Below are 27,332 nucleotides of genomic sequence, written 5' to 3'. Positions count from 1 at the left end.
GTGTGTCTGTTTTGTGCCAATACCATGCTGTTTTTATTACTGCAGCTTTGCAATACAACTTGAAATTGGGGATGGTAAGACCTCCAGGAATTCTTCTATTATTCAAGAATGTTTTAGCTATCCTATGTTTTGAGGTTTTCATATGAAGCTTAAAATTGTTCATTCGAAATCTGTGAAAAATTGTGCTGGAACTTCGGTGGGGATTGTATTGCATCTGTAGATTGCTTTGGATAGGATGGCCATCTGTCCTATGTTAATCCTATTGATCTATGAACATGGGAGATCTTTCCATTTTCTGATATCTTCTTTAATTTCTCTCTTCAGTGACCTGAAGTTTTTATCATACAAGTCTTTCACTTCTTGGTTAGTGTTATCCTAACAATATTTTATGTTATTTGAGGCTATTGTAAGAAGTGTTGTTTCCCTGATTTCCTTCCAGTCAGTTTGTCATTTATATGCAGGAGGGCTACTGATTTGTGTGAATTAATTTTGTATTCAGGTTTGCTGAAAGTGTTTACCTACTGTGTTTTCCCATGGAATATTTTAGGCTCACTTATGTATACTACCGTATCATCTGCAAATAACAATACTTTGACTTCTTCCCTTCCAATTTTAACTCCTTGGTCTTCTTCAGTTACCTTATTGTTTTAGCTAAGACTTCAAGTACTATATTGAATAGGTATGAGGTGAGTGAGCAATCTTTTCTTGTTTCTTATTTTAATGGAATTGTTTTGAGTTTCTCTCCATTTAATCTGGTGTTACCTAAGAGCTTGCTGTATGTAAACTGTATTTATTATGTTCAAGTATGTCTCTTGTATTTCTAGTCTCCTCGGGACTTTTATCATGAAAGGGAGTGTTAGATTTTTGTTCAAGGCCTTTTTCTTTTTTCTTTTTCTTTTTCTTTTTTTTTTTTTTTTTTTTTTTGCATCTAATGAGATATGATCATGTGTTTTTGTGTTTCAGTTTGTTTATATGGTGAATTATATCTATGGTTTTATGTGTGCTGAGCCATCCCTGAATCTCTGGAATGAAGCATACTTGTGATGGTGAATAATCTTTTTGATGCCTTCATCATTTTTAAACAAATGAGATACTGAACAGACTACTCTGTGGTCCCTAGTTCCTGGGAACAGCCTTCATAGGCCAACAGAGACAAGTTATATTTGAGAATTCCCAAACATTGCTCATGTTTAAAGATACTTTCAGATTCAAGAAACAGGGAAAGGACCCCAGAGAGTAACAGTGCCACATGGAAGATTAGAGAGTCAGAAACAACAGAAGGCAGACAAGTTTGCCACATCCAAAGCAACCCTGTGGGAGACAGAACTGACCAGAAGTTCATTTTATTCTATTTTATTTCTGTTATTTTTAATAGACCAGTAATATTTGTAAAGATGAATTTAATTAGTTGGTATTAAAATTATGGGATAATATAGTTTTTTAAGGCCACATATTTCTACACATGCAATTATATTTCTGAACAAGAGGTTATCACAAAGAAGTAAATCTCATGAAGAAGAATTATCTGGGGGTTAGTTCAAGTTCATGTGCTTATTTAAATGGAACATTCTAGTTTTTAAGTGGGAAAATTAAAGTGTCATTTTGGAATACTCCAGGAAAATTATAATTTATTCACATAAACTTGAAAAAGTCATAATTCCTATGAATATTACTGAAATAATAGCTTTAAATCCCTGTACATAAAAGTATTTTTCTATTTTATTAAATGTCTTATTTAAAAAATTAAATATATTTTGAACATATTCTTCTCCCCCAAGTGCTTCCATATCATCGCCCACTTCCTACCCATTCGACTTTCTTTCTCAAAACAAACAAAAGCCCAATAAAACAAAACCCATCCAAACCAATAAAATAAAATATAAAATAAAACACCCAAACAGAAACAAACAAACAAAAAACAAATAAACAAAAACAGAAAACTGTAACCAAATAAAAAGACCTGCCCTTGAGTGACTGATATTCCTAGTGTCCCTCCATTAGAGAAAACTGGTTTTCCATCTCCCAGCAGGTACAAGTGACAGTTCCATTGTTAACCTTTACTCTAGTGTCTAGGTTTTCATTAATCCATTCATTCTTTTTCTAAAACAAAACAAAAACTATCACATTGAGTTGGGTAGAACAAGCCAACAGAAGGAGAAGAGCCTAAGAAAAGGCACAAGCATCAGAGACCACTGGTTCGCACACTCAGGAATCCCATGAAAACACTAGACTGGATGCCATAATATAAGTCTAGAGGACCTGGTGCAGACAAGTACAGGCCCTGTGCATGCTCAGTCTCTGTGAGTTCCTGTGAACTTTGTTCATGTTGATTTAGAGGCCTTGTTTTCTTAGTGTCCTCCATCCCCTCCATCACTCTTTCTACCTTCTTTTCCAAAGGTTTTCCTGGTCTCCGAGGACAGGGATTTGATGGTGACATTAGTATTTGATTAACATTTAATCACCATTGGATTGGCATTTTGTTACAGTTTTTTCCTTAAATGTGTGTCTTCAGAAGCATCTTTGTATTTGAAGCGTTATTTTCTCATCTCCGACTAGCATTTCCCTTTCGTTCTTGCGGTTGCAAGTCAGTAACAGAGTCATTAAGAAAATACAATTCCCTTTTTAAGAAATTTTCCCTGCAATGGATTTTTCTGGGACAATGTTCATCTTCTGAGCCAACACACAGGAATCATTTCTTGTCAACACACCAGGCGGAGCATGCCAGTATCACAGTCATTCAAGAAAAATGAGCAGTGTTTGTTAGGGATAAGAAGTTCCGTACTGCTGGTTTAGGTCTGAGTGTGTGAGAATACTTGGTCCCTAGATGGTGGCACTGTTTGGAGAGAGTGTGGAAGCATTAGGAGCCAAGGACTAGCTGAAGGAAGTAGGCCCTCTTGGGGATGGGTCTCGAGGTTCATAGCCTGGCCCTGCTCCCCTTATCCTGTCCCTGCTTTCTGATGTGCTAAAAGTGGGCAAGCAATCACACGTACCACCCTGCCTTCCCACCATGATGGATGCTACCCTTAAACTGTGAGCCAAGTCCTGCCTCATTTAAGTAGCTCTGATCAGGAATCCAGGCATAGCGATGAGAAAAGTGACTTGTAATCCCCTTGCAGTTTAGCCCACCTTACTTATTGCCCAAGGCATAAACCTTTACAGACCTGTAACCACTTGAGAGTCACTACCAGAAAGGGGTTGGAACTCCTAGCTTCCTGTTTTGATTTTAGAATCCCAAATAAAAACAATACATATGTTTTCCTTCTCTGCAGTGTATTTTTAGACTATCTGGGAGATGAAATGGCTTTGGTTCAGCCACATGACTGCCATTAGCACTAATGGGAGAAAGGCGTCTTCATGGAGAAAAAAGCTAATCCCCAAGTGTATAAATAGCAGCTGGCTGTGGCCAGAGGGCAGTCTTAACATGCTGTACATCACGTGCTGTGTTCTTGAGTGGGTAGCTCTGCTCAAGTCAACCTCCCACGTGAGGTGGGTTGGATCAAAGCTTAAGAGTCTTTTGGATTTCGAGGTCCTTTCTCTGGCCCAGCTCTTGGCCCCCCACCCAACATCTAGACAGGAAAGGCTTCGAAGTACTTGTTGGGAGGCTTGTGCCTTCTGGTTGAACTTTATCTCATAGTAAGCTCTCTTCCCCAATTCCAAACAATACAGTGGGATCCCACGCTTACCCTAGTGAGCAGACTTTGCCGAGAAATGAGTGTAATTGGTAATTCAGTTCTGACAGTGTGTTGTCTGGGCCCCAGCTCTGTAGGTGGCACATCAGGGGGGCCATCTGCACAGACTCAGCCCTTCCTTCAGTATCTGTAGCCTTGTAATGCAAAGGTCCAAATGTCTTGTGCACCTCAACCTTGAATTGCTGAATTGCTCTATCGCTCCTGGAGGGTATAGAAAGAAAGTTGGGACTCATCACTATATACCCTATAACCCTTTTCCCTAGCCTGGTACAAATATCTGACTAAAGCATTCAGAACACCTTAGAGGGGAAGGGAATTAAAGTAGCAGGTTCACCAAAAGGAAACTGTCTCCACAGAAGGGAAGAACCAGTTGTTGTCCTCTTTTTAGATTTAACTTTGCATTGCAAGTACACTTAAAATCTTGGGTCTCCTTCAGCTCATGCAGGTAACTCTCTCTCTCTCTCTCTCTCTCTCTCTCTCTCTCTCTCTCTCTCTCTCTCTCTCTCCCTCCCCCTCCCTCTCCCCCTCCCTCTCTCTCTCTCATTCTCTCTCCTGTTTCTAGTGATGTGGATGCAGTGATGCAGCTGCCCTGTCCAGAGGACAAGATGGAAGCCAGGGAGGGACTATATAACTGGGCCCCTCCCACACAGCTTCTAAGGCTCAGGAAGGTAGTTGAGTCTTCTCTACTGCCATGAGAGCACTAGTCTAGAGACAGACATATTTGTGTCCTTCAGCAATGTCAGAATTCATCGAACAATGAAGCTGGTATTCACTAATGATTTCCTTTGATAGATGGCCACTGGCAACTAAAGATTCTTTTACTCTAGTCTTAATTACTAATATTAACCTTAAGTAATAGTGTCTCAGATTACAGATAACACTTCACACATTAGGTTGTGTGTGTGTGTGTGTGTGTGTATGTGTGTTGGCAGATTGTAGAATGGTTACAAAATGATTGAACACCTTGAGACCAGATGGATGGGTGGTTTATTTATAGACATATAGTTGATGTGTGGCAGCGCCGGGGTGAGAATGGCTACTAGCTCTCTGGTGCTGTATTCTAAGTTGTTCCTAGCACTTTTCATGTTCTAAAATGAAGTATCTTGCAGACTCAGTCAATCTGAGAGCTCTGGGGTCACAGTATCTGAGGGTTGTACAGGTGGGTATGTCAGCAGGCTGAGTATGGTTGGTTCCTGGGTAGCTGGTGGCTTCTCTCTGCCCACCAGCACACTGACTGAAACACTGAGCTCCATGGAACTTCCTGGGTGTTTTAGTAACTGTGATGTTACCTGTATGTTTATGCCATATCTGGTAGCTCACCAAGTGCAGAGACAGTCATTTTACAGTTTCTGAGAAAGGACTTTACATGAAAAACTGCTCTGTTAGGACTTTTCTGAATCTCCCTACATATTAACATGTGTATGAATAATGACAGTTTAAACATGTTTTTCATAAACCAGCAAGCACCAGTGTGCCCTGAGGACCTACTTGCCTGAAAACTCACTTTTTAAAAGGGGGCCTGTTGTCATTCCACTCTGAGACTTCAGATCCCACTGGAAGGTGTCAAGAGAGGCCATGAATACAGCTCTGAGTGCTGCAGCAGCAGGGTGGACCCAGGTGTAGAACATAAGAGATGCCATCCTCAGAGAAGCTCTGGGCTTAAATGATGTCCTGGGGCTTAAAGGCTCAAGGAAAACTAATGCGCTGTCTTCTATCCACAAAGACCTGATCTTGCCGGAATATTTGTACCAGTGTAAGAAGTGTGGTGGAGTGGAGTCAGCAAACCTTACCTCTCACTCATCATTAGCCATCATCAAGGATAAAAGATTTGGTAATCTCTTTCCCTTCTTCAGGCTGTGTGTGTGTGTGTGTGTGTGTGTGTGTGTGTGTGTGTGTGTGTGTGTGCGCGCGTGCACATGCGCACGCGCACATACATTTAAAAAGATTTATTTGTTTTATGTATATGAGTACTCTGTGTGCCTAAAGAGGGCCTCAAATCACACTATAGATGGTTGTAAACCACCATGTGGTTTCTGGGAATTGAACTCAGGACTTCTGGAAGAGCAGCCTGTGCTCTTAACTTCTCAGCCATCTCTCTAGCCTCTTGAGCTTGTATATTAAGTATTGGCTGGAGCAGGGGTACTCTTCAGTGATTTTCCTCATGATTACATGTATAACTATATAATTTTCACAAAGAAATTTCTTACTTCTCTGGGGCATATAGGAAATACTTTCACAAGACAGTAGCTTTTAAGAACCAGTTAAACATATTTCTAGTTTTCCCAGCCTAAGCAGTCTCTTGTGTGAAGTCCATAGACTGTTCTGTTTCCTGCAAAATCTTTTTAGTGGAGAGAAATAAATAACTCAGAAATTCTCCACACTATGGGAGAGACCAGAAAGCAGAGCTTTGGTGAGACACCACCTGTTCATGTTATTATAGGTAACAGTCCTTTGGGGAAGAGATGAATATGTCAGGGTGTTAAATGTCCGTGTCTGAAAGTCACAGGAGAGGAAGGCAGAGGGATCCAGCCAGCCTTGCTGACCCAGCCTCCTTCTGAGATTTGATTCATTCCTAGTTACTATTTTCACATACCATGTGCTTTTCCATGGAGACCCTTGGGAACGTCTCCAATTCCGATTGTCAAAAATAGCCTTCAAAGGGCAGGACATTCTTAGGAGAGACTGCGTGCAGAGAACATGCTTCCAGCTGGGTTGGGTTGATGTGGCTGAGGCATGTGAAGTGTGTGATAGAATTAGAAAGTTAGTGGGTTCCTGGTCAAAGAACTCTTCTGGCTGCTCCGGAAGTAATTCTGTTTGACCTAGGAAGTACTAAGTAGCCTAGAGCCTTTTCTATGGGATTCTTCTAACCTTGGGAATATGCTTCCTTTTCTGACATAGGGTCATCAGAAGTATTGTTACCCCTCTTAAGTGGGGAACAGAGGTCCTACTGGTTAGAAGAAAGAATAAGGGAAGGGGTGGAGGGATACCATGATAAACAGGTGTCTCTTTCTTGTCTCTTTCCCAGCCCCAGCCCCAGCTCCCCAGACGGCCACAAATAACAAGTTCTTAGTAGAAAACTGTCCTAGGAGGTAAAGCCTATTATCAGAGCCATCAACAGAATCATAAAATCCTTTGTTTTATATCTCACAGGTTTAGGCCCCATCTTGGTCGTGTGTATTTAGCATTTTAAATCATGTTTGTAGTCCTGATTATTCTCTTCATCTCTCAACACAAAGCTGGGCAGTTTCTGGCTCAAGTCCCATGACCTTGAAATAAGGCTGAAGGTTCTCTCCCTCTGACTCCATGCTAACCAAGGTCCCTTTTTGTCTTCACTATTGTTAAGTCTGTGCCTTGTGCATTCATTTGCCCACTTGCTTCTTGTTTCTATAAAAGTAGGATATGGGGGATGTGTTCAAATTATTACCAGAAAACAGCACCTAAACAAGAGCCATGGTTTTGCTAATGCAGAAGGCAGCATTGCATTACAGGGGCTTATGTTCATCAGTGATCTGTGGACATTCAGAAGCAACATGAGACATTGCTGTGAATGTTGTTCTAAACACAAGGAGATTCCTGGTAGCAACACCCATGTCTTGCTGTGTGTGGACCATCAAGACCTTAAGTCTAAGCATATCTGTAACTGGGTGAGAGTAAGGCTGAGATGTCTTCAAGAGGTTTCATCCATGTTCAGCTAGGATGCTGGGAAGGCTTAGTGTCCTTGCAGGTATCTCTCTGTGTTTGCTGCCTTTTGGCTTTCTGTGGGGCCTTTATATCACTTGGTTACTTAGTTGATAATCTCTAGCCACAAATTCTTACCAGGTTCTATCACATGGCTAATCCTTATCTGATTTATTTGTGGTTTGGTGATTTAGGACGGCTAGTACTCTTGACAATATCCTCAGCTCAGTGCTATAGGTGAGATGGACTATTCTGTGGACCTACTACACTCTGCCCATTGCAGATCCAAATGACCTGCATTCATTCTACAGCAGGGACTGTCTTCCTCACTGTGCTGACACCTCAGCCTTGGGTCTGTGGATAAGAACAACTAGGCAGTAATGCCTGTGAGGTTGGTGGGGTGTCTTATAAGCCATCATAGTGGAGCTCCCACTGAGGAACCACTGGGTGGGGACACAAGTTCCCATGTTGCATTATTAAGCTATTGTCAAAGGCCATTTGCTTTTCAAGTCACACTAAATGCCCATTTTCTTTTAAAAGGTGAGTTTAGTCCATTTGTATTTATTGATAAGACTGACATTTGAAGCCAGCTCTGTAATAGACTTATAATTACACTCTCAATTCTGTCCCATGCTAGATTTCTTTCTAAGATACCAACTCTCTGCTTTTCTGTGTCTACATCTGCATACATACAGATATATTTACATATGTAAAGTTTGTGGGTTTGTCCTAGTGATTCCTTTGTGTTTGCATCTTTTTATATATCCTTGGTCTAAGAGTGGATGGAAAGAAGTACAGTCCAGGAAGCAAGATGGATGTAGAGCCTTTAAGACCATTCCTGTACATCCTCAACTTCTCGTGCATACTTAGACGGAATGCATGTCTTTCATCTTCGATGTTAAACCTTTGGCAAATGAAATCCCAAGTGAAGTGAGTCACTTGTGACTGGGCTTTCATAGCTCCTTAGAGACTACTTACATTCCTAATATCAGGGTCTATGGTCATATAGGCAGATGTCAGCTTCTGAGGTGACCAAAGAGCCCCCTGAGACTCTGTGACTTGGGATGTTCCTCAGATATGGATGCTTATATGAGCCTTCTGTCAATTAGCTACAATGCAAGGTTTACCTCAGAGATAGAGTGAAGTTAACAATCATTGGTCATAAAAGGCGTTTGTAGTAGATGCCATGTTCTTAGCAGTAGGAGGAGAGCGCTAGGGTGGATTTGACTATCCTGGGTGGAAAGTTGTTTCTAGAGTAAAGGGGTGGTCTTAGAGGCAAGAAGACATTGGAGTTCTTGTTAGTAAGAAGATGGTAGAATGAAGGTAGAGGTCCTTGAGAGATTTAAGGTTGCAGCCATGGTCTTTGTTGGCAGAAGGGGGTTAGAGTGACAGTGATTGTCCTTGATGGTAAGATGTTTGAAGTAGTTATCATGATCTTTAGTAGTAAGAAGGGTTGGGGTGGTAGTCATGGTCCTTGGTATGAGAGGTTGGAATAAAGATGATGCTTCTTAATGGTAGGAGACATGATGGCCAGAATTTTGTGTTTTTACTACTGTATCCCAATTGCTCTGTCAGAGCACAGTACATAATCAGTTCTCAATAACTAGTTTCTAAATTGTAGATAAATAGGGTTGCTAGATTTCTACTAGAGAGTAAGACTCAAAACAGTCTTTGCTTCTATCCGCAATACAGAAAACTACAATTGTGAAGGTGATAGAATATGAATTTGAAATGGAAGCCTCTCCCAACACACCAGCATACCCAATAATTTGTGGAAGAGTATCATGTCCTGTGTCAACATTCTAACCATGACCAGGATTCTCCTCTGCTGTCTCTTCTGACATGAAAAGACCCATATCTTTTTTAAAATTAATTTTATTATGTAGCCTTACCAACTTTGATGACTTGATAATTTTCAGAAAGCCCAGGAAAAGCAAATGAGGAGAAGAGATGAAATGTTCCAAAATAGCCGGGAGTGAGTAAACCTTGCATTGTAGCTAATTGTTATATAACCACCCAAGTCTGAGGAGCAACCCCAAGCTACAGAATTTCTTTTGACCCCAGGGGACTCTACTCATTGGTCACCTCAGAAGCTGATATCTGCCTAAATGACCATAGATCTGGTGTTTGGGACTGAGTGGCTTTATCAGCCATATGCAACCTGTACTAATTTGAGTAACAATGACCCCATAGGCTTATCTATTTAAACGTTCCAGGGAGTGGTACTACTTGAAAGGACTAGGAGGTGTGGCCTTGTTAGATGAAGCATATCACTGGGGGTGGGCTTTGGAATTTCAAAAGCTCAAGCAGGGCCCAGTGTCTCACTTCTTCTTGCTGCCTTTGGATCCAGGTTTAGAATTCTCAGCTACCATGTCTGCCTATGTCCTGACATGCTCCCTGCCATGGCATAATGGACTAAACTTCTAAAACTGTAAGTAAGCCCCAATATGAATGATTTCCTTTATAAGAGTTGTCATGGCCATGGTGTCTCTTCATAGTAATAGAACACTGACTAAGATAGAAGTTAGTATTAGGGAGCAGGAGATTGCAGAGTGTGGACTTTGGGACTTTGGGTTAGGAAAGCAGTTGAATGCTTTAATTAGGGCTTAATTGGTCATACTAGCAGGAAGCATGGAAGACCATTTTGCTGAGAGTATTGTAGATTATGACATCCTGGCTCAAGAAGTGGCAGAGAAGTATATTATTAATTGGCTTAGAGACTGATCTTGTGTTATTTTGGCAAAAAGTGTGGCTGCTTTTTGCCCTTGTCTACCTGAGGCAAAATTGAAGCATTTTGAATTAATGGTATTGGCAGAGGAGATTTCAAGACAGTCTAGTATTGACTCTGTTCCTTAGATCATTAGTAACCATTCTCATGCAGATCTATAATGAGAAGGAGCAAGCTGAGCAAGGGAAAATACAAGGTGTACAGGTTTAAGAGAAAAAGAGCACCAGGAAGAGTAATGGAGGTGATAAAACTTTTAAAGAAAACCCTGATGCTACATGGAATAAAGGGAGTGGTGACCTTAGAACAAAACCCACTCAGCTAAGCTTTCAGTTTGTGGAAATGAATTAAGGAAAAGCTTAAACAATGAAGGAAAAGCTTGGAAACAGAAAGCTAATAAACATGTATTTGAATGAGGGGACCAAGTTCCAGTTTCATCAAGCAGCAGAACTTGTCACCTTCAGCCACATGGCTCTGGCTTTAGAGTCAGGATACAAGAAAGGGGTTCTGGAGTCTCCCTCCAGGAAAAGCCACTGAGGCTAGGCACTTGTCAGGGATGTCCCTGCATGAAGCTATGAAAGTAAAGCCTGGATTTCATTGGAGTTTCCCAAGATGTTGGAGATGCCAGGATTGTGGAATACCTGCTGAGAAAAGCTGCATACCAGGTGTGAAAACAGCCCAAGAGAAAGAAGTGTGTTGCAATTAACAAAGTTGAAAGGAGTTGGAGATCTGAAGAGCACTTTAATGGAGATGTAAAGTTTGGAGTTTGCCCAGCTACTTTTCAGTCTTGCTTTGGTCCAATATTTCCCCCCACTATACCCTCTTTCTTCCCTTTTGGGATGACTAAGATACACAACTAAGGCACTACCTCTTGTGGCATCATACCTTGGTAGTCCTGAGCTTATATGTACATTACCCACTTTGGAGAAGGGTCCTGATCCCTCTATAGCACACCTAGCATGTAGTGGAAAAATGGAGGGAAAGGTTACATCCTAACGCCCACAAAAAGAGCTCTACCTGCCTGTCCGATAGCCACTGTAGGCATTGTCAGAGAGGGTCAAAATGTCAGATTTCACAGCTTTCTTATAATAGTTCAAGAGGTAGAATCGAGGGCTTCAGATACTCTAGGCAAGAGCTCTACTTCTGAGCCACACTCACAGCCTAGTATTTTAATTTTTAAATACTTTTCTAAATTACAGCTTTTGACAGTCAGAATTTGTGACATTTTTAGCTTAGCAAAAGCTACTTTAATGGAAAAAGATTTATTGAGAAATAAAAATATCTCTTTGGATATGACCAAGTTCTGAGAAATACTTGAAATGTGTTTCGTATAATGCTTCCGGATCAGAGGAGTCATACTTTTGGATAAGGACTGTGGAAAGTTAGATATTCTAGAGATATCAGCTGAGGGGAACACGGAACCTGATCTAATACCTGGAAAACTTGTGTGTCTTGGTGATGGTGCTTGCAATGTAGTAAAATGCTCCTGTTGTGGAGAGTGGGTGTGCACATGTATGTGTGAGTGTAGAGTGTTACTTCTGCCTCTGTATACATTTTGTTTGTGTAGACTTTTTTCATTATTAATATCCCAACCTCTAGAATTGTAATATGTTGGGGAAAGAAGCATCCTTTCTTGTTTCTGTCTGGGGGAAACATGCATTCTTGCGTTGCTGTGATTGTATGCGTGAGTCTTACAGTAAGTGAGAATTGCATGCACAGTTCTCCACATGGCGTGGAACTTAACCTTCAAATAACACCAATGAACACATGAGGGTTTTTCCCTCTTTCTTTCAATGTTGAGTGCTTCTTATTCCTAGACTTGCACGTTCAAACACCACAGTAAAATCTGCACAGCAGCTCTCTGCCCAGCCTCTTTCCTCAGTCAGTAACTATATCTACTTTTTACAAGCCAGCCTTTTCTGGTCATCAGTCCCTCCTCCCTTTATCACTCTTTCAAAAGGAAAAACTGCTGATATCTTTGTGGTTAGAAGAAAGCTGCTCACTGTCCAGGAAAGGGCTGGTATCTCCAGGAAGCCTCAGTTCCATCAGGGGAAGGAGTCTAATGTGCTTCATCTCTGCACATCCCCCAGCCTTTGCAGCACCCCCCCCCCCTTATGTGTGTGTTTGCATGTTTACATGTGAAGATTCACTTGTATGTGTGTAGGCACTCATGGATGTGTGTAGAATCTAGAAGTTGGTGTGTGTACCATCTTCAGCTACTTTCCACTTTGCATACCAAGGCATGGTCTTTCATTGAACCCAGATCCTCTCAGCTCAGCCCATCTAGTGAGCCAAATTGCTGTAGGAATCCCCCATCTTGGCCACTGAAATGTTAGAATTTTAGGCTGGCTGCTCTAAGCAGCCACCATTTACACAGATCTGGAGATCCTAACCCTTGTCTTCAGGCCTGCATGGCACGTACTTTATCCCCTGAGTAACCCCAGTGATAGCGACTCTGCTTTTGCTCCATGGACCAATGTGAGGATCTTGCAGGTAATCCAGCTTAGGACTCCCCTGTCTCTCAGGCAGGAGGGAGCTATTTATCCTATATCCTCTCTGCCTCTACACTCTTTTCACTCCTTCTCTCATCATTAGGATGTCATGCAAGCTCTGTAGAGACTGGGCAGAAATATGTTGAAGGAATTAACGTCTGATTTTAAACAGAAGTTTGCAGTGGGTATGTGGTACGACCCCAAAGATGCCCATCTCCACACGAGGAGACCTTTCACCACGCACCAAAGGATGAAGCCTGAGGTAGAAAAAAAGGAGAGGGAACCCCCATCAGCCATGCTTACGGAAAGAGCCTTCTACGTTTTATTTCCTCTGTTTCTCAGTGACTGTAGGCTAGCTTTACTTTCTTTGATTCTCCCTGCATTGTAATTGAAGGCAGAAAGAAAAAAGAATGAAGCAAACCATATCTGCTGGGAAAGTTGGACACTTAGAAAGCCACTCTCCTTCCTGTATTTCCCTTCCACCTTGGAGGCATTAGGATGACTCACGCAGAAGCCCGCTCCTCCTGCTTTCTCTTCTACAGCAGACTCCTCTCATGTTCCAGTGCTGCTGAGAAAGCCCGAGTCCTCCCTGCAGGGCCTGTGTCTGCGTTTACAGTGAGCATCTACCTGGTTGAGAGTCCACTCTTAGCAGGTTAACTTCCCTGGTTCCCAGTTTCGATGCTGTCATTCATTATGAGGTTTTACTGAACCAGATCTGTCCAGTGGATGTACACATAGAGTTATAAAGGCAGCAGAGTGGAGGGTCAAAGGTAGTCAGGGGCCACTTAGAGTAACAGGGATAGCCTTAGAACCTTCAGAACAACCCCTGCAGTTGAGTTTAGAAACTGATGTTGATGCTAATGGTCCAGAGACAGCAACACAAGCTCCAGCTATTGTATTTTTAAGATGAAGGCAGTTAAACAGTAGTCTGGCTTTTGAGGGAGATCATGACCACTAGATGCACATACAGAGGAAACTCATGACTTATGCTTACCAGGCTCCTGCTTTCATTCACAGGAGGCTCTGTAGTAGATTGAGAATCTGTATAATCTGGTTTTAGGAGATGGGAAGCTGTGATATGGTCACATATTAGGACCAGCTCCTAATATGGTCTTTGTCTACTAGGATGCATGTTCTAGAGAGCTCAAATCTCTTCTCAAGTCTCTCAACATCCAGGCCCAGTTTAATCTAGTTCACGTATCAGCAATGGAAACATGAGTTCTACAGGTGATAGCCTGGCCTGTACTGTGGACTGTTTGTGCAGCTGCCCCTTATGGGCTCTCATGTCTACTTTTTCTGGATTTAATGTTCTGCCTTTAACATCTGGCTGACAGAGTCCTAGTGCTGTGTCTGTCTTTGTGAGCAGCTGCTCAGCAGGTCTTTGTTGTCTGCTGTGACCCAGAATCCCTTAGTCATTGCAGCTCTGAAATCTATACATCTCCTGGAGATTGGGAAAGAAACAGGAAAGCGACTTTTTCTATCAAGTCAGCATGAATGGTGGTATATTACTGCCACTGGAGGTAAAGTACCCAGAGAAATGCCCATCTTGTTCTGCTGTTCTAAGAACCTGTGTAGGCTGGTAGTGCCCTAGCCTGGCCTGCATAGGCTCCTTCTTGGCTGATCTGGATCGGATCCTGTATTGCCAAGGTTCTTGCTATCCCATTTATATTAGGCTTTTCTTGTCAGGGGCTCTGGTTTGCTTTCTGGTTCCCTGATCCATCTGTCTTAAGATCTGCTGCTATACATAGGTAGGTCAGGATCCAGAAATGTGGAGTAGCACACTCTGCCAAACCCACAACCACTAGCTGGCATGCCTGACCATACAACAGCCTTAATGGTCTCATTGGGGTTAGTCATGTATGTTTAGGACACGATTTGCTGCTAACTTCTGGCCCTGCCACTCTGCTAAACTCTCTTCTGGAAGCCTTCACAATAGACACAGTGACAGGATAGTGGCTTTGGGCATGGTATGCAGAATTTTGGTATTAAGAACATACACATGTAGTGAGATTGATAAAGGTATAAGTGAATGATACACATTGGTCCAATGTTTTTCCCAGCCAAGGATATAATACCTGTTTGTTTGCTTCTTTTCTTTTCTTTTCTTTTCTTTTCTTTTCTTTTCTTTTCTTTCTTTCTTTCTTTCTTTTTTTTTTTTTGTAACTGCTGGGCAGAATCTTCTGTTGGTGTCTGTTTACTTTCTAGTACCTAGCTCAATTCTAGGGCAGACAAGTTTGCTGGGGAGTGGAGCTCCGGTGTATCAAGCAACACCATGAAAAGAATCTGATACATTCCTGTTAGGAAAAAAATGCGTAGTGCCAAATCCTCTTCATGTACAGACACAGGAAGGAGACAAAAATCACAAAATCTGGCAATAGACACTGCCTTTTCATGCTTGTATTGCCCAAGCAGAGCCTGTAGTAGTAAAGTATCAACTCATAAGGGTCATTAGAGTGGGTATAAAATGTCCCAAACCAGCTTCTATGTTAGAACAATTAGTGCCCACTTGAGAGCGCTATTTGGGCAGGTTCTGGAAACTTTAGGACATAAGAACTTGCTGACTGTAGGACTGTAGGGGTTGGCCAGGCTGATTGGCTTTTGGCTGGAGTTCCCTTTACTTCCTGGTCAGGAGAAAATGAAGAAGTTGCTCCAGAAGCTCCTATAGTCTAAAACCAAACCACTTCTAGCATGATGCTTTTCCACTGTGAGGGGATCTATCCCCCCTCAAACCACACACACACACACACACACACACACACACACACACACACACACACACAAGCAACAAAATCCTCACTTCCAGCAGTTGTTTCCGTTATATATTTCAGTCACAACCTTGAGAAAATTAATACAGGGCATAAATGAAGAACCCAAAGTCCAAACTCCCCAATGTATGGGACAAAAAGGCCATGCACACTTCCTGCCTATGCCTGTGCAGACCCATGTCATGGGCTTATTTTTTCTTGCAGAGTAGACACCTGAGAAAACATCCGGTGAATCTCCTAACTTTCATTATCTCAGTGTACCCATTCCTTTCTCCTCTCTTCCAACATATAAATATTTAAGGACCCTTCTCATTGCCATGGCTTTCAAGGCCATGTTTCAGAACTCACAAAAGAGACAGCAAGATACCTACAGAATTCACAAAAGATACATGGTCAATAAGTTACCCACTGTAGGAATTGTATTCTACTCTCTGGGATTGCTTTAACACTTTCCAGTCACAAATAAAGCATTTAAACTTATGCTCATTATATTAGAACAGATAGATGATAACAAGAAAAGGAGGGGGGCCCTGGGGAAAGACAGATACTACATGGGTGGAAATATTGACCATTATACTCCATAAATCTATATGAAATACATTGATTTAAGTAACCCTAGGTGCAGATGATCTCTGTTAGCTGCAGAGATTGCATCCCTGATAATTAGTTGGTTTTTGTACATCTTTTTCTGAGTATCTCTAATAAAAGGAAGCCATGTAGGAAAGTTGACTATTATAGGCCATTTTCTGCCTATGGTATTTTATAATTGAACATAATTGGTGATTTTTTGGAGTAAAGGTTTATAAGCATGTTTTCATACAATTTAGCAAAATGCAGCTTTATTGTACGAGGAGATGTCCCCACTTCAAAAACAAGTCCAGCAGCTGCTGCAGATTCAGCACTTTGGCCTGGGACTGGTAGGAATTTTTCCTGTGTTTTGCTTAAAAAGCACAGAGAATACAGATTCACCCTCATAGTGAGCAGGAACAGAAAGCTGCCAACTTAATTCCTCTGGGCCAGACCCCAAAGTCATAAGGGTGATTTTAGAGGTGCCTATGCTCAAATATCACTGCTTTTCACATTGGACAGCATGGCCTAGCCTCACCTACATCCAGCTGCTCTCAGATACACAGGGGGAAAGCCAGCTATAGAAACTGGGACATTGTTGACACTCACCAGTGACATGCTCAGGACAGGTGTCATGGATCCATGCTTTCCTGTATAGGACACACTTGAGAAAACAGTCTGAATCTCCTTTCTTTATTCCAGTGGTACCCACTATTTTTCCCTGACTCAACATATAAACGTTTAGAGGCCCTTCTCATTAACAGCAGTAGCTTGTACCTTCAGTGGAGCCATTTTTCTTTAGGGATATCAGCATAGGATGATAGTAACTCCAGAAGAGTCATAACTTTATTTAAAAAGAACAACTTATAGAATTTTGTGAAAGAAAGTTTAGGTTTTTTTCTATATCCAGCCCTATTAAACAGGGAACAGAAAGAAAGTGTCTACACTTCCATTTCTACCCCTGGTCTGCTTTGCCCTTTCCCTCACCATCATATCTCTCCAGACATATCCCATGCAAAGAAGCACTTGGTGAGTGCACAGCAGATGTATATAGCTTCCTTCACTGGTCCTGATTGGTGGACATAGGTTTCTGGGGAATTGGATGTCACACTGTAGAGACAGCAGGTGCCATACAACTATAGAGCCACCTCTTCATCAGAGCGTGACAAGGTCATGAACCTCTGCTTCACGTCTCTGCACTTGCTATATCACACAGCTTGATATCAGTAGCTCTGTAATATTAGGAACAGCCCAATATAGGAGCTAGACAAATGCTTAGTATCTGTAAAATGCCCTAAGCATTGTTATTTCCCTTTTACTTCTTTAAATATTTGCATAAGTAATGTTATTTGGCATATTAGACATAATTGAATACATTCTGTAGCATATAGTCTAGTTCTATATTTGTTATGTAAAACCCAATAATATGGTAAGTGAATAATATCTAATAGTCACTTATTCTATTATTATCCCACCTAGGTTTTATAGATGAGGCTATGGGGATTTAAGTGGTAGAGGTAGGATTCGAACTCAGGTACTGCCAGTTAAGCCCACATTCAAGATGCTCCATCCCACATTCTGCTGAGCATAATAGGGAAGATGATGTTACTTCCCAAGTCCACCACTGGAAATAGTCCCATTGTAGCTAAATACATGGTAACAATGTATACAAATGAAGCAAAATACCTGCTAACAGTATAACAGCACCTAACCTACAGTCCAGGGCCAGGGATGATGACCACATATGAGAGTTGTAACTGTATCAACTACTACCCACTGTTCCCAGAAGCCCTGCTGTAGCCCACCAGCCAGAATAGCAAAGGGGCAATGCGTCAGGCACCCGAGAGGCTGGCTCATCTAATAATATGAGTCAACTCTCATTTTATTTTTAATAGAAACAAAAGTACTTTCTGGAAGCAAGAAGAAGCAGCAAGAAGCACAAAGAACTCTTCCTGCTTGCCCAGTGGGACAGAAGCCCATTAAACACTTCCCTCCTGATGGGGACAGTTCACCAAGCAGTGATGGTCAGCCTAGCATTCTTCCTGAATCCCACGAGAGGCAACACCCATACTTCATGACATCCAGAGTCCCTCTGCCTGGGTTTTATTGCTCTTTACAAACTGTGTGTGCCTCTCTGCAGGAAGATGGTGCTGTTCAGATAGAAACACAGTTCCCCAAAGGTAAGGAGGAAGGGTGGCAGTCCCTGGGCTCTTTCTTAATGTGCATAAAAAAATAGCTCAGTGCCTTTCTAGGATGGTTCACACAAACTGGTCTTTTGGAGGTATCAGAGGAAAAGGAAAGATCAGGACCAACAAATAGACACGGTGAGTAAGTTATACTCCACAAACAGACAGAAGGCAGCACTATACAAACCATGAAGGCCCCCAAACTTACTTCACCCAAGGCTAGTGCCAGCTAAAGCCCAGGAGGCTACCCAAGGGGCATAGCAACGTCTGTTTTGGAAGATATGGGGTGCTAGTGCAGCTGCTCTGAAGGTAGCATGCCTCTGGGGCTGCCCAGGCTCCCAATAACTGGCTGACAGGAATAATAGCTAAGGGATACAGTCCCTTTACAGTTTAAAGTGAGCAACTTGGACTCTAGTGCACATAGGCAGGACGCCATCACCATTTCCCACAGAGGAAATAGAAATAGTCAAGTTGGACATAGGTATCATAGCCCTGCAGGTCAGGCTTCTGACCACTCCTAAATACCATAGTGAACAATTCTGTATGAAAAGAATAACACAACAGAGAATAGCCTCTGGTGCCTAGAAATGTAAGGGAGGGAATCTAGACTTTTTCTATCACCCTGAAGACGTTTTTAAAGAACTTAGAAAGACGCAGAAAGACACATACAAGATCATATGGTTTGGGATGATAAAAATTAAAATGACTATGGTAATTTACTAGGAGTTGGTTCTTATACTTTTAACTGCCAATTGATTGCAGAAGCAATTATTAAGCAATAATTATTAATTATTGCTTAATTATTAAGCAATTATTAAGTAAGCTGGTCGGTACTCTTCGAGGTGCAGGAGGCACAGGTCTGTTATGTATAATGAGGTAAACAATGAAGAGCCTGAAGAGGACCCACACTCTGGGAGGGTCTGAGCAGACATCTTTCTCCAAAATGATTCTGAGCTGGCACTTGAGAGCCAATGCTGTTAGAGATTTCAAAATCATACTGCAGAAGAAAGAAAGAAAGAAAGAAAGAAAGAAAGAAAGAAAGAAAGAAAGAAAGAAAGAAAGAAAGAAAGAAAAAAAGAAAGCACAAACACCACCCCAAGGATGAAGGGAAAAGTGCACGAAGTGAAGACTTCCAGGAAGGCCTTGGCTGCTTTGGAGAATTGCAAGAGGCCCAGGAGACCAGTGCCACAGCCAGGGACTTCTGATTCTCCAAGGGCCCCATGGTTTGAGTTGGAAGGCCCTCTAAACCCATCACAGGAGTCTGGACTGCAGGCAGGGCCAAGACTTTGAAAGAGAGAATCTCAGTGGGTTTACATTCCAGATGATGGTCCCAGGAGCAATATGCGGACAGATATGGGAGGGACCAGGCTAGTACTGAGACTCAGTCAAGGAAGAGAGAGCAGGTCTCTAAGGTGAAAGAGGTGTGGGTAAAGACATTCTGGCTCTTGGAGCAGATGCCATGAGCAGTGAGGAGGCATCCTGCTACGACTGGCCCTAGGATTATCATCTTCACATGAGGATGGAGGAGGAAAGAGATGTGAAGACACTAGTTTCTCTGGAGCCAGGGCAGGGCGGAGACGATGTTCACATGGAGACATGAGAACCTGGTGGTAGAGAGTGGGATTAACTTTGGAAGAAGAGGGTACAGGCTAGTGGCTAGACCTGAACTAGCCTGAACTACTAGTTAGGCCTAAATAGAAAGTGGGAGAATGAGGGAATCCTTTAGAAGGAAGAAGAGGAAGTGCTTGAAGGCTGGGAGGATGATCTAAGCACCTCTAAGTAATGTGGTATCGGCAGAGAATCATGTGACATGAAGTGGAGTAAGAGCCAAGGGGGGCTGGATTAGCTAGGGGATGAAGAGACCCAAGTAGAGAAAGTATTCAGCCAGAGAGGATACAGCTATAAACAATTAATGATACCAGGAGCTTGGATGAACTGTCTCCTGTGGGCAGGAGAGCCTCCTCTTAGCCACCTTGCCTCTCTCAGAAGAACCACCTGCTTCAAAGCCCTATACACGGTGCTGTTGATACAAGTGGGGTAAGCATCAGATGGTTCAGGGAGATTAAGACATACTCCTACAACCCACCTCATGACTGCTGAAGAATGTAGAAGGCAGGAATGCATCCTACCTTAGGAAGGCAAGGAGGTATCCTGGTCATTAGGACTCAGCCTGGAGGTGAGGATTCACCAGGAAGCAGAACCAAATGCACTTAATGGAGACCAGAGGCCCTTCCTGCAGGGGCAGGAAGATGCTGGGCAAAGGAGGAGTTAGGTGAGGCTGGAGCTGAGAAGGTACTGCCAAGAATAGAGGAGGTCAGAGAGGAAGAATGGGCTAAGGGTAACAGAAGGATTTATCTTGCATTCCAGAACAAGGCTTGGTCAGGAGGTGACCTGGAACAGTTACTAATACTATTCTACTAACCCCAGGATTGGCCCCACCTGCAGCTCAAAGGATCAATTAATTTTTGACCCTTTCCACAAAGGGAAACTAAAATGGCCCCAGGGAAGGGTTCTGCCAGCTTTTGAGAGAGCAACCCTTCCGATTGCTTCTATGAGGCTAGTGGCGGACTCTGGAAAATGAAGGGGAGGGATGCATAATTGGACTCCATCCCCAGTCATTATATCATTAGTGCGGCAAACACAAGACAGATTAATATGCTGTCTTGAAACAAGCGAACTGTAATAATTACACAGGACACACTTAATATGAGATCCAAACTAGAAAAGTTTCCTTTCATTTTGAGCAAAGGCATTCTGAACACTGCAATCTAAGGAACACTTCCATGGCCTAACTAGCAAGTCACAGACTCACTCGGGATGACTGCTGCAGTGACTGGGGCAGCTGGGAAGGTCTGTGATGAAGCTGGATCTCGTCAGCTTAACAAGGCCTGTTAAGAACTCACTGGCATTTCTATTTTCTAAATTGTCTTGTGTGTCTTCCTCCTGTGTCAGGCAGCCATGCAGGAGAGCTGCTGAATGTCTTCTAAATGTATTACATATCTGCTTTCCTAGATTACACGTGCTGTGACTTGGTTGTAAAACTAAAGGAATATGAGAAGCATGAAGACCCCACTGCCACACCTGAGCCCTCACCAGCAACCCCCTCTCCATCAACCCCAGGGGGACCACAGAGCTCTGACCCATCGGAAGATAGTTATGAGCCTCTGCTGGCAAGCTCTATGACCTTGCAGGTAAAGCCTCTTTCATATCCCCATCCTGGCTTACCTCTAGCTGAAGAGAGGTCTCTCCTGGGGAGTGTGGCATGCACCTGACCTCACTTCTGCCTGTGACTCCCAGTCTTTCTGTCTGTGGCACTCTGGCCCTTCCCTAACATTTTCTAATCTTTTCTTCTGCTATTTGCCTCATGGAAACAATAGCACTTGACTCCACCAGGTAAGAATAAGAATTGTTGGTTCTACCAACCATGTCAATGACTGTGGCAATGAAACAGTGCCTGGAGGTCCCATGGGGTCAGATTACATTTGATTTTTCAAAAGATCCCTATCAGATGAGAACCCCTAGTCATCCCATAGTCAGATGATGGTACAGAGCCTTTGAACAATTCAGGAAGCTTTCCAAGTTGTGTGTCTATGAGCTGAAGGACATGGAAGATATTTTTTTTAGTGGCTGCTTTGGTTAATAGAAGTAACATGATCAAAGTTATGACATTTAACAAGATGGATGACCTCAGAGAAATTCGCTGCTACTAGTAGCATACTGTGTAGTTAAATACACTTTCTGGGAAGGCTTTTGCTATGGGGTGCAACTCCCCATAAATGTAAAGGAAGCTCCCTTGGCTCACTGCTGCATCCCTGAACCTTGATGAGCCTGTGAAAAACATCTAGGGTGATCCCAAAATCCCAAACTTAACAAGATGTCCTCAGATTCATGAGCAGTGATGCTGCAGCCACACTTGCACCAGCAAGGGCATCCTTGGGGACTTTGTTTTCAGCCTTGACCCTTCCCTGAAGCTCCAGCACATTTAGCGACTGGTGAGTCACTTACTCAGTAGCTAATGGCTAGTATTGCCAAAAAGACTCCTTTATCAGTGCAGCTGTCAGAGGCCCAAGCATGATGCAGATGGAGCTCATGACATGTTCCTCTATAAGCTCTCAGTGAGTATGGAAGGGAATAGGACCAAGAAATACTTCTACCCTGGCAGCATTACTAGCAAGCCTGTCCTGAGCACCTACTGTAGGCAGACCCAGGACAATGGCTGTGAGAGCTAAGTTAATGAGATGCAGCATGTGTCTCTACAGCGATCTTTCTCAACCTGTGAGTTGTGACCCTTTTGGAAGTTAAACGGATCTTTTACCGGGATGGCCTAAGACCATCAGAAAATACAGATATTTACTTACGATTCATAATAGCAGCAAAGTTATAATTATGAAATAGCAAAGAAAATCATTTTATCATTGGAGGTCACCACAACATGAGAAATTGTATTAAAGGGACAAAGCATTAGGAAGGTTGAGAACCACTACTCTAAAGCCTAGCACTGAGACAGCCATGTGGGACCTATTCTTGCACAAGGCAGTCTGTGAGGTACTGTGAAGCTCTGGTAGACCTTCAAGACTCAGTAGGGCCTACTAGAAGTGAATATTGCTGTCACTAGTACTCCTATGAATAGAACAATTTTAGGCAAAGATATTCAAGGAATAGGAAGTTGGGAAAATGAATGGTATTAGGGGATACATGTGAACTTACACTGCCGAGGGTCAGCCCCATTGTATATTAATCTACCTTGAGCCTCATTGTTTACATCTAATATGAATAAATACAGAAGATTTCGAGAATTTATGCAGGGATTCATAAAGAGGATGGGTATAAGTGACTTCCCCAATGTCTACCATGGCAGCCCTGTGTAACTGGTCTTTGCTACTTTGTGGGTTTCCCACCCTTTAATCCTCCTGTCACCCGATTTCTACGTGGAAAGAAAGGATTGAGGCAGGAGAGAGAGGTAGAGATCCCTGAATCTAATTTCTTTCTTTCTTGTTTTTTCCTTGAGCACAACTACTAACAAATCACAACCAACTTGACTTACTGGGGCTCTAGTGTTTATATACCCTATGAAAAGTTCCCAGAATAAACATCACACAATTGCAAAAACTATCTGCAGCTGGCAAAACCACACCTCTGCTAGAGCATGAGACAAGTCATAGTCAGCTGCTGTGGAGAACTCAAACCAGCCCTGTATCCCTACACTTGAGATTAAAACAAAAGCACATTCTTACAACATTTCCAAAATTCTAAAATGTCACTATGGCCCTGCACATGCTGCCTTTAACAGGATGTGGTGAGATTCTGACCTGTCCTAGGAAGCTCACAGAACCACTCTGTATAGCAAAGCCTTCTACTACCTCTATCTACCCAGGAGAAGTGGCTCTCTTTAGTCACAGATAGACCTCTGAAAAACACCATTTTTCCACACCAAGGGGACAATGACTGTGCTTCTTAAGACTCTACCCCCAGCAGGAATGGGTATGCAGATTTCTAGCACTTGCCTTCTGGTCCCACCCATGTCTCTTAGAATATGAAATTACAAAACCCTGAGATTTGGGTTCCTAGGCAGTGAGTGGTTTGGCAGGGAATCCACAACTAGACAAATGTTGGCCATTTGTACCCAGTGGCTTCAGTGCTAGTTATTTCTTGGTCCTGATGCAGTGTGCTCTGTGCTGCTGGCCAGCACTGACCTCCAGTACCTTGTCATCAATGTGCCCATACTATCTTTATACATGGTTATGGGGAAAAGTGGTTGGATTTGCACTGTGGCTTTTGCCAGAGTGTTATGCTCTTGATTGGCTCCCATCAAGTAAGTCAGATGGTTGTTACCTGGTCTCCCTTCTTTCAAAAAAACAAAGTCTGTTCTTTGTTTCAATCAGGAAGCACTGGAAGTCCATAGACCTCAGTTCATTTCTCGCTCACAAGAACGGCTGCAAAAACTTAAGCACATGGTACAGCAAAGGAAAACCCAACAAAAGGAGAGCCTGGGGCAAAAGCAGAGCCTACGTCCTGTCCGCGCCAACAAGAAGCAGTTCACCATTCCCCATCCTCTTAGCGGTAAGCTGCAGGTGGCTTGGGAGGCCTATTACAGACTGGGGACAAGCATCCTCAGGCCTGAAGCCTTCACCGAAGGGATGATGATCCCATATTACGCCACTGGCATGCATAGACCTCAGCATCCTGAAGCCAGCTCTGGGAGCCAGTTCATTTTGAGAGATTACATATGGGCATGCAACTCAGCAGAAATAACTTGGGACACAAATTCACCATTGTAGCTGGGAAAGGAGCCACACCACTGTAAGAGCCAGGATAGCGAGTTCAAAATCTTGGCTCCTACTGGAGGCTTGCAAGCGATCTCCCTTGCCCTTTATAGATTGCAAAACAGACCTGGGGCAAGAAGTTGACTCCAGCTTGTCTGCATCAACATTTGTCATCTGGAGACCTCTTCTTGCGAGCTCAGAGGAAGGATGGCCAGCTTGCCCAGCACAGTGAGGTCAGGGTCAAGATGACCCTGAGAGGCAGGCCACTCACTCACTCACTCACTCACTCACTCACTCACTCACTCACTCATTCACTCATAGGAGAAGGAGTTAGCAGGAGCCTTTTCTGGGTCCAGCCCCACATTGGAGGCTGGAACTATCACTGTGAGCAAGATGACCTCGGATTTTTATTTTCATGGACCTTCATAAACAGGCCCTTGAACGAACAAGAATAACAAGAGATGAAGGCAAGGACCAGGGACATCAGAACACTTGTGTAGAGCCTGCCAACCCAAATCTTAAAATCTGGGGGTTTGGAGGAGCCTCTGGTTTATGACTGTGAATAGAGGAATGAGATCTCTCTCTTCCTAGGAAAATATTTTGGCTCCCAGGATGTGAAATCATGAGTATGATTCTGAGTAGAAGTCCTCTGGGGAAAATAACATATTCAATAAAGTGCAGCTAATCAAAGCTTACCAAGGTCTCAGGAGGAGGGGGGAGCAGGAGAGAGAGAGAGAGAGAGAGAGAGAGAGAGAGAGAGAGAGAGAGAGAGAGAGAGAGAGAGAGAGAAGGGGGCCTCTGTAATCAGTTTGTTCTTATTAGACTCCCTTCTGTGTAGATCAACTCCTTCCTGCATCCAGAACACTTTAGGAGAGCTTCCTAGAGACCCCAGCAAGAGCACAGTTGTATGCCTTGTTTTCATACAAGATATCTGGCAAGTTACCTGTTGCTTCCATTCCATGACCCCATTCCAAAATGATGAGAAACAAAAACCAACCAGGCAGATGTATAAAGGGCTGTCCCATCCCACTGTGTGTATGTGTCTAGCTAGCATTTCAAGCTAGGTATAGATACAGGCTTGATCTAGGTGTGTTTTCTAGGAGACTGTTTAGTCTCTGGCTCAACAAAGAGCACCTGTTTGACAGCTGTCTCAAGGTGCTGTGAAGACCAGATGCCAGCCACAGTGGGAATATCTCCTCGACACCTTCACTCATGCTGGGTATGAAAGATGTTACTTGGTCAAAAGAGGCTACTGACACTGGTGTAAACAGATAAGCACAATATAGATGCAAGCACACAAAAGCTGGCATTGGAAGATCTGTTTTCAGTCTTTGGTTTGCGTAAGAAGCAGAGGCATATGGCCATAGGGAACTTCTTCAGGATGGTGATGTCTTTGTTAACTTTATATTACTATGAAAAATACCTGAGACAAATCAATTTCAAAAGAGAAAGCGGTTGATTTAGGCTCGATGATTTTGAAGTTCCAGTATGATTAGTTAGTACTATTGCTTTACGGCAAGGTAGCACATCACAATGAGATGTGCAAAGTGGAGCAAAGCTGCTTACCTCGTGGCAACCAGGAAGCCAATGAGAGAAGGAAGAGACCAAAGTCTCACAGTCTCCTTCAAGGGCACACCTCCAGTGACCTAAGAATGCCCACTTTACCCTATCTCCTAAAGTATCTGCTACCTTACTGCAGCTCTGAGCTGGGGGCTGAGCACTTCACACACAGGAGGACGCTATAGATCCAAACTGTAGCAGGTCTCATGCCTAGCTCCTCCTCCTCTCCTGAGGTAGACCTTCTAGCTATGCCATAGCAATGGCCACAGTATCAGAGGAGGTACAGCCTGTGCATGCCTGCATTACTTTTCTGTCATACTGTAAGAAATTGCCACATGCATGCTGGCTTAAAATCATGGACATTATCTCCAGGTTCTGGAGATTAGGGGCCAATATTAAGACTGCAGGGCCAGTCTTGTCTGGAGGCTCAGAATAGAGCATGTATGTCACATCTCTCCCAGGTGTGATGGCTTCTGGCCATCCCTGGTGCTCCTTGGCTGGTGAGTGGCCCCTGTAGTCTCTGCCTTTGTCTTCATGTGACCTCCTTCCTATCTGTGTGACCTTGAATCCAAAGTTTCTCTTTTCATTCAAAGCTAAATTCCACCCATCCAGTATGACCACATACTAACTTGATTATATTTGCAAGGACCATATTTCCAATGACAAGGTCAAGAGGAGGTCACAGTCACAGTCTGGGGAATTTGGACTTGAATGTATGTTTTGTGTATGTGGGGGGCATGCAACACTGCTTGCAACATCAGCCAACTTTGATGTTTTTCCCAAAACAAATACTCTTATAAGTTTGTATGCTCTAAATGAACATTTTTAAAATTGTATATAATAATAAAAGAGGCCCAGTCTGGAGGCACAGTATTAAATAACCAAGTCACTGTTTTATTCTCCCAATTCCAAGACGGTCCTGGCCACTGGAATGCTCTTTGGGGGACTCGATCAGCATGGATTTTATGGCCATTCTAACTGTCCCTGCGGTGTGGACGTGTTGAGGAGAGCTTTATTTCCATGTTTGTTTGTGTTAGGTCAGTTAGATCAGACAATTCTTGAAACTAGAGCCTTGTATACGCGCAGGCTAGTGAGAGGGAATGTTTAAGGCCCCATTAAACAAGTCTACAGTACGCATCTTGTCTTCAGCCTGTCTGCTGGCAAGATGATAAAAGCAAAATGCAGATGTTTCCTTACATGCTAAATTAGATCATAAATCATGTGTGCGAACGAGCCCCGGCTGCAGCATTGAGACGTCTGGTGGAAGGAAGGCTCAGGTTTGCTTTTCCATGCTGGGGTAACTGCCTCTGATCAGGAACGGGCCAAGCAGTCTTGGCTCGGGGACAGACCTGAGCGTTTCAGGTGGGAGCTCTGGCAGCTGACAAGGCTGGGAGAGGCAGGTCCCTG

At 43.1% G+C, this 27,332-nt stretch overlaps 1 protein-coding gene across 4 annotated transcripts in view; it reads left to right on the top strand.

Annotated features, from left to right (window-relative positions):
* The window catches only part of C1H10orf90 (chromosome 1 C10orf90 homolog), a 231,549-nt gene that overhangs the window by 179,945 nt on the left and 24,272 nt on the right, over positions 1-27,332 (top strand). For 2 of the 4 annotated variants that reach the window (XM_076912257.1, XM_034513007.2), the window contains 3 exons: positions 17,812-18,096; positions 21,115-21,293; positions 23,985-24,162. In XM_076912257.1, the coding sequence (XP_076768372.1) occupies positions 17,812-18,096; positions 21,115-21,293; positions 23,985-24,162 (642 nt within the window). The remainder of the gene's footprint in view (positions 1-17,811; positions 18,097-21,114; positions 21,294-23,984; positions 24,163-27,332) is intronic. The other 2 variants (XM_076912264.1, XM_034512992.2) reach the window with 1 other exon arrangement.

The sequence above is a fragment of the Arvicanthis niloticus genome, chromosome 1 (genome assembly GCF_011762505.2).
Source record: "Arvicanthis niloticus isolate mArvNil1 chromosome 1, mArvNil1.pat.X, whole genome shotgun sequence".
In the NCBI taxonomy this organism is placed as follows: Eukaryota; Metazoa; Chordata; class Mammalia; order Rodentia; family Muridae; genus Arvicanthis; species Arvicanthis niloticus.
The sequence above is the reverse complement of the archived record's forward strand: the minus strand, read 5'-3'. Positions and strand labels throughout refer to the sequence as shown.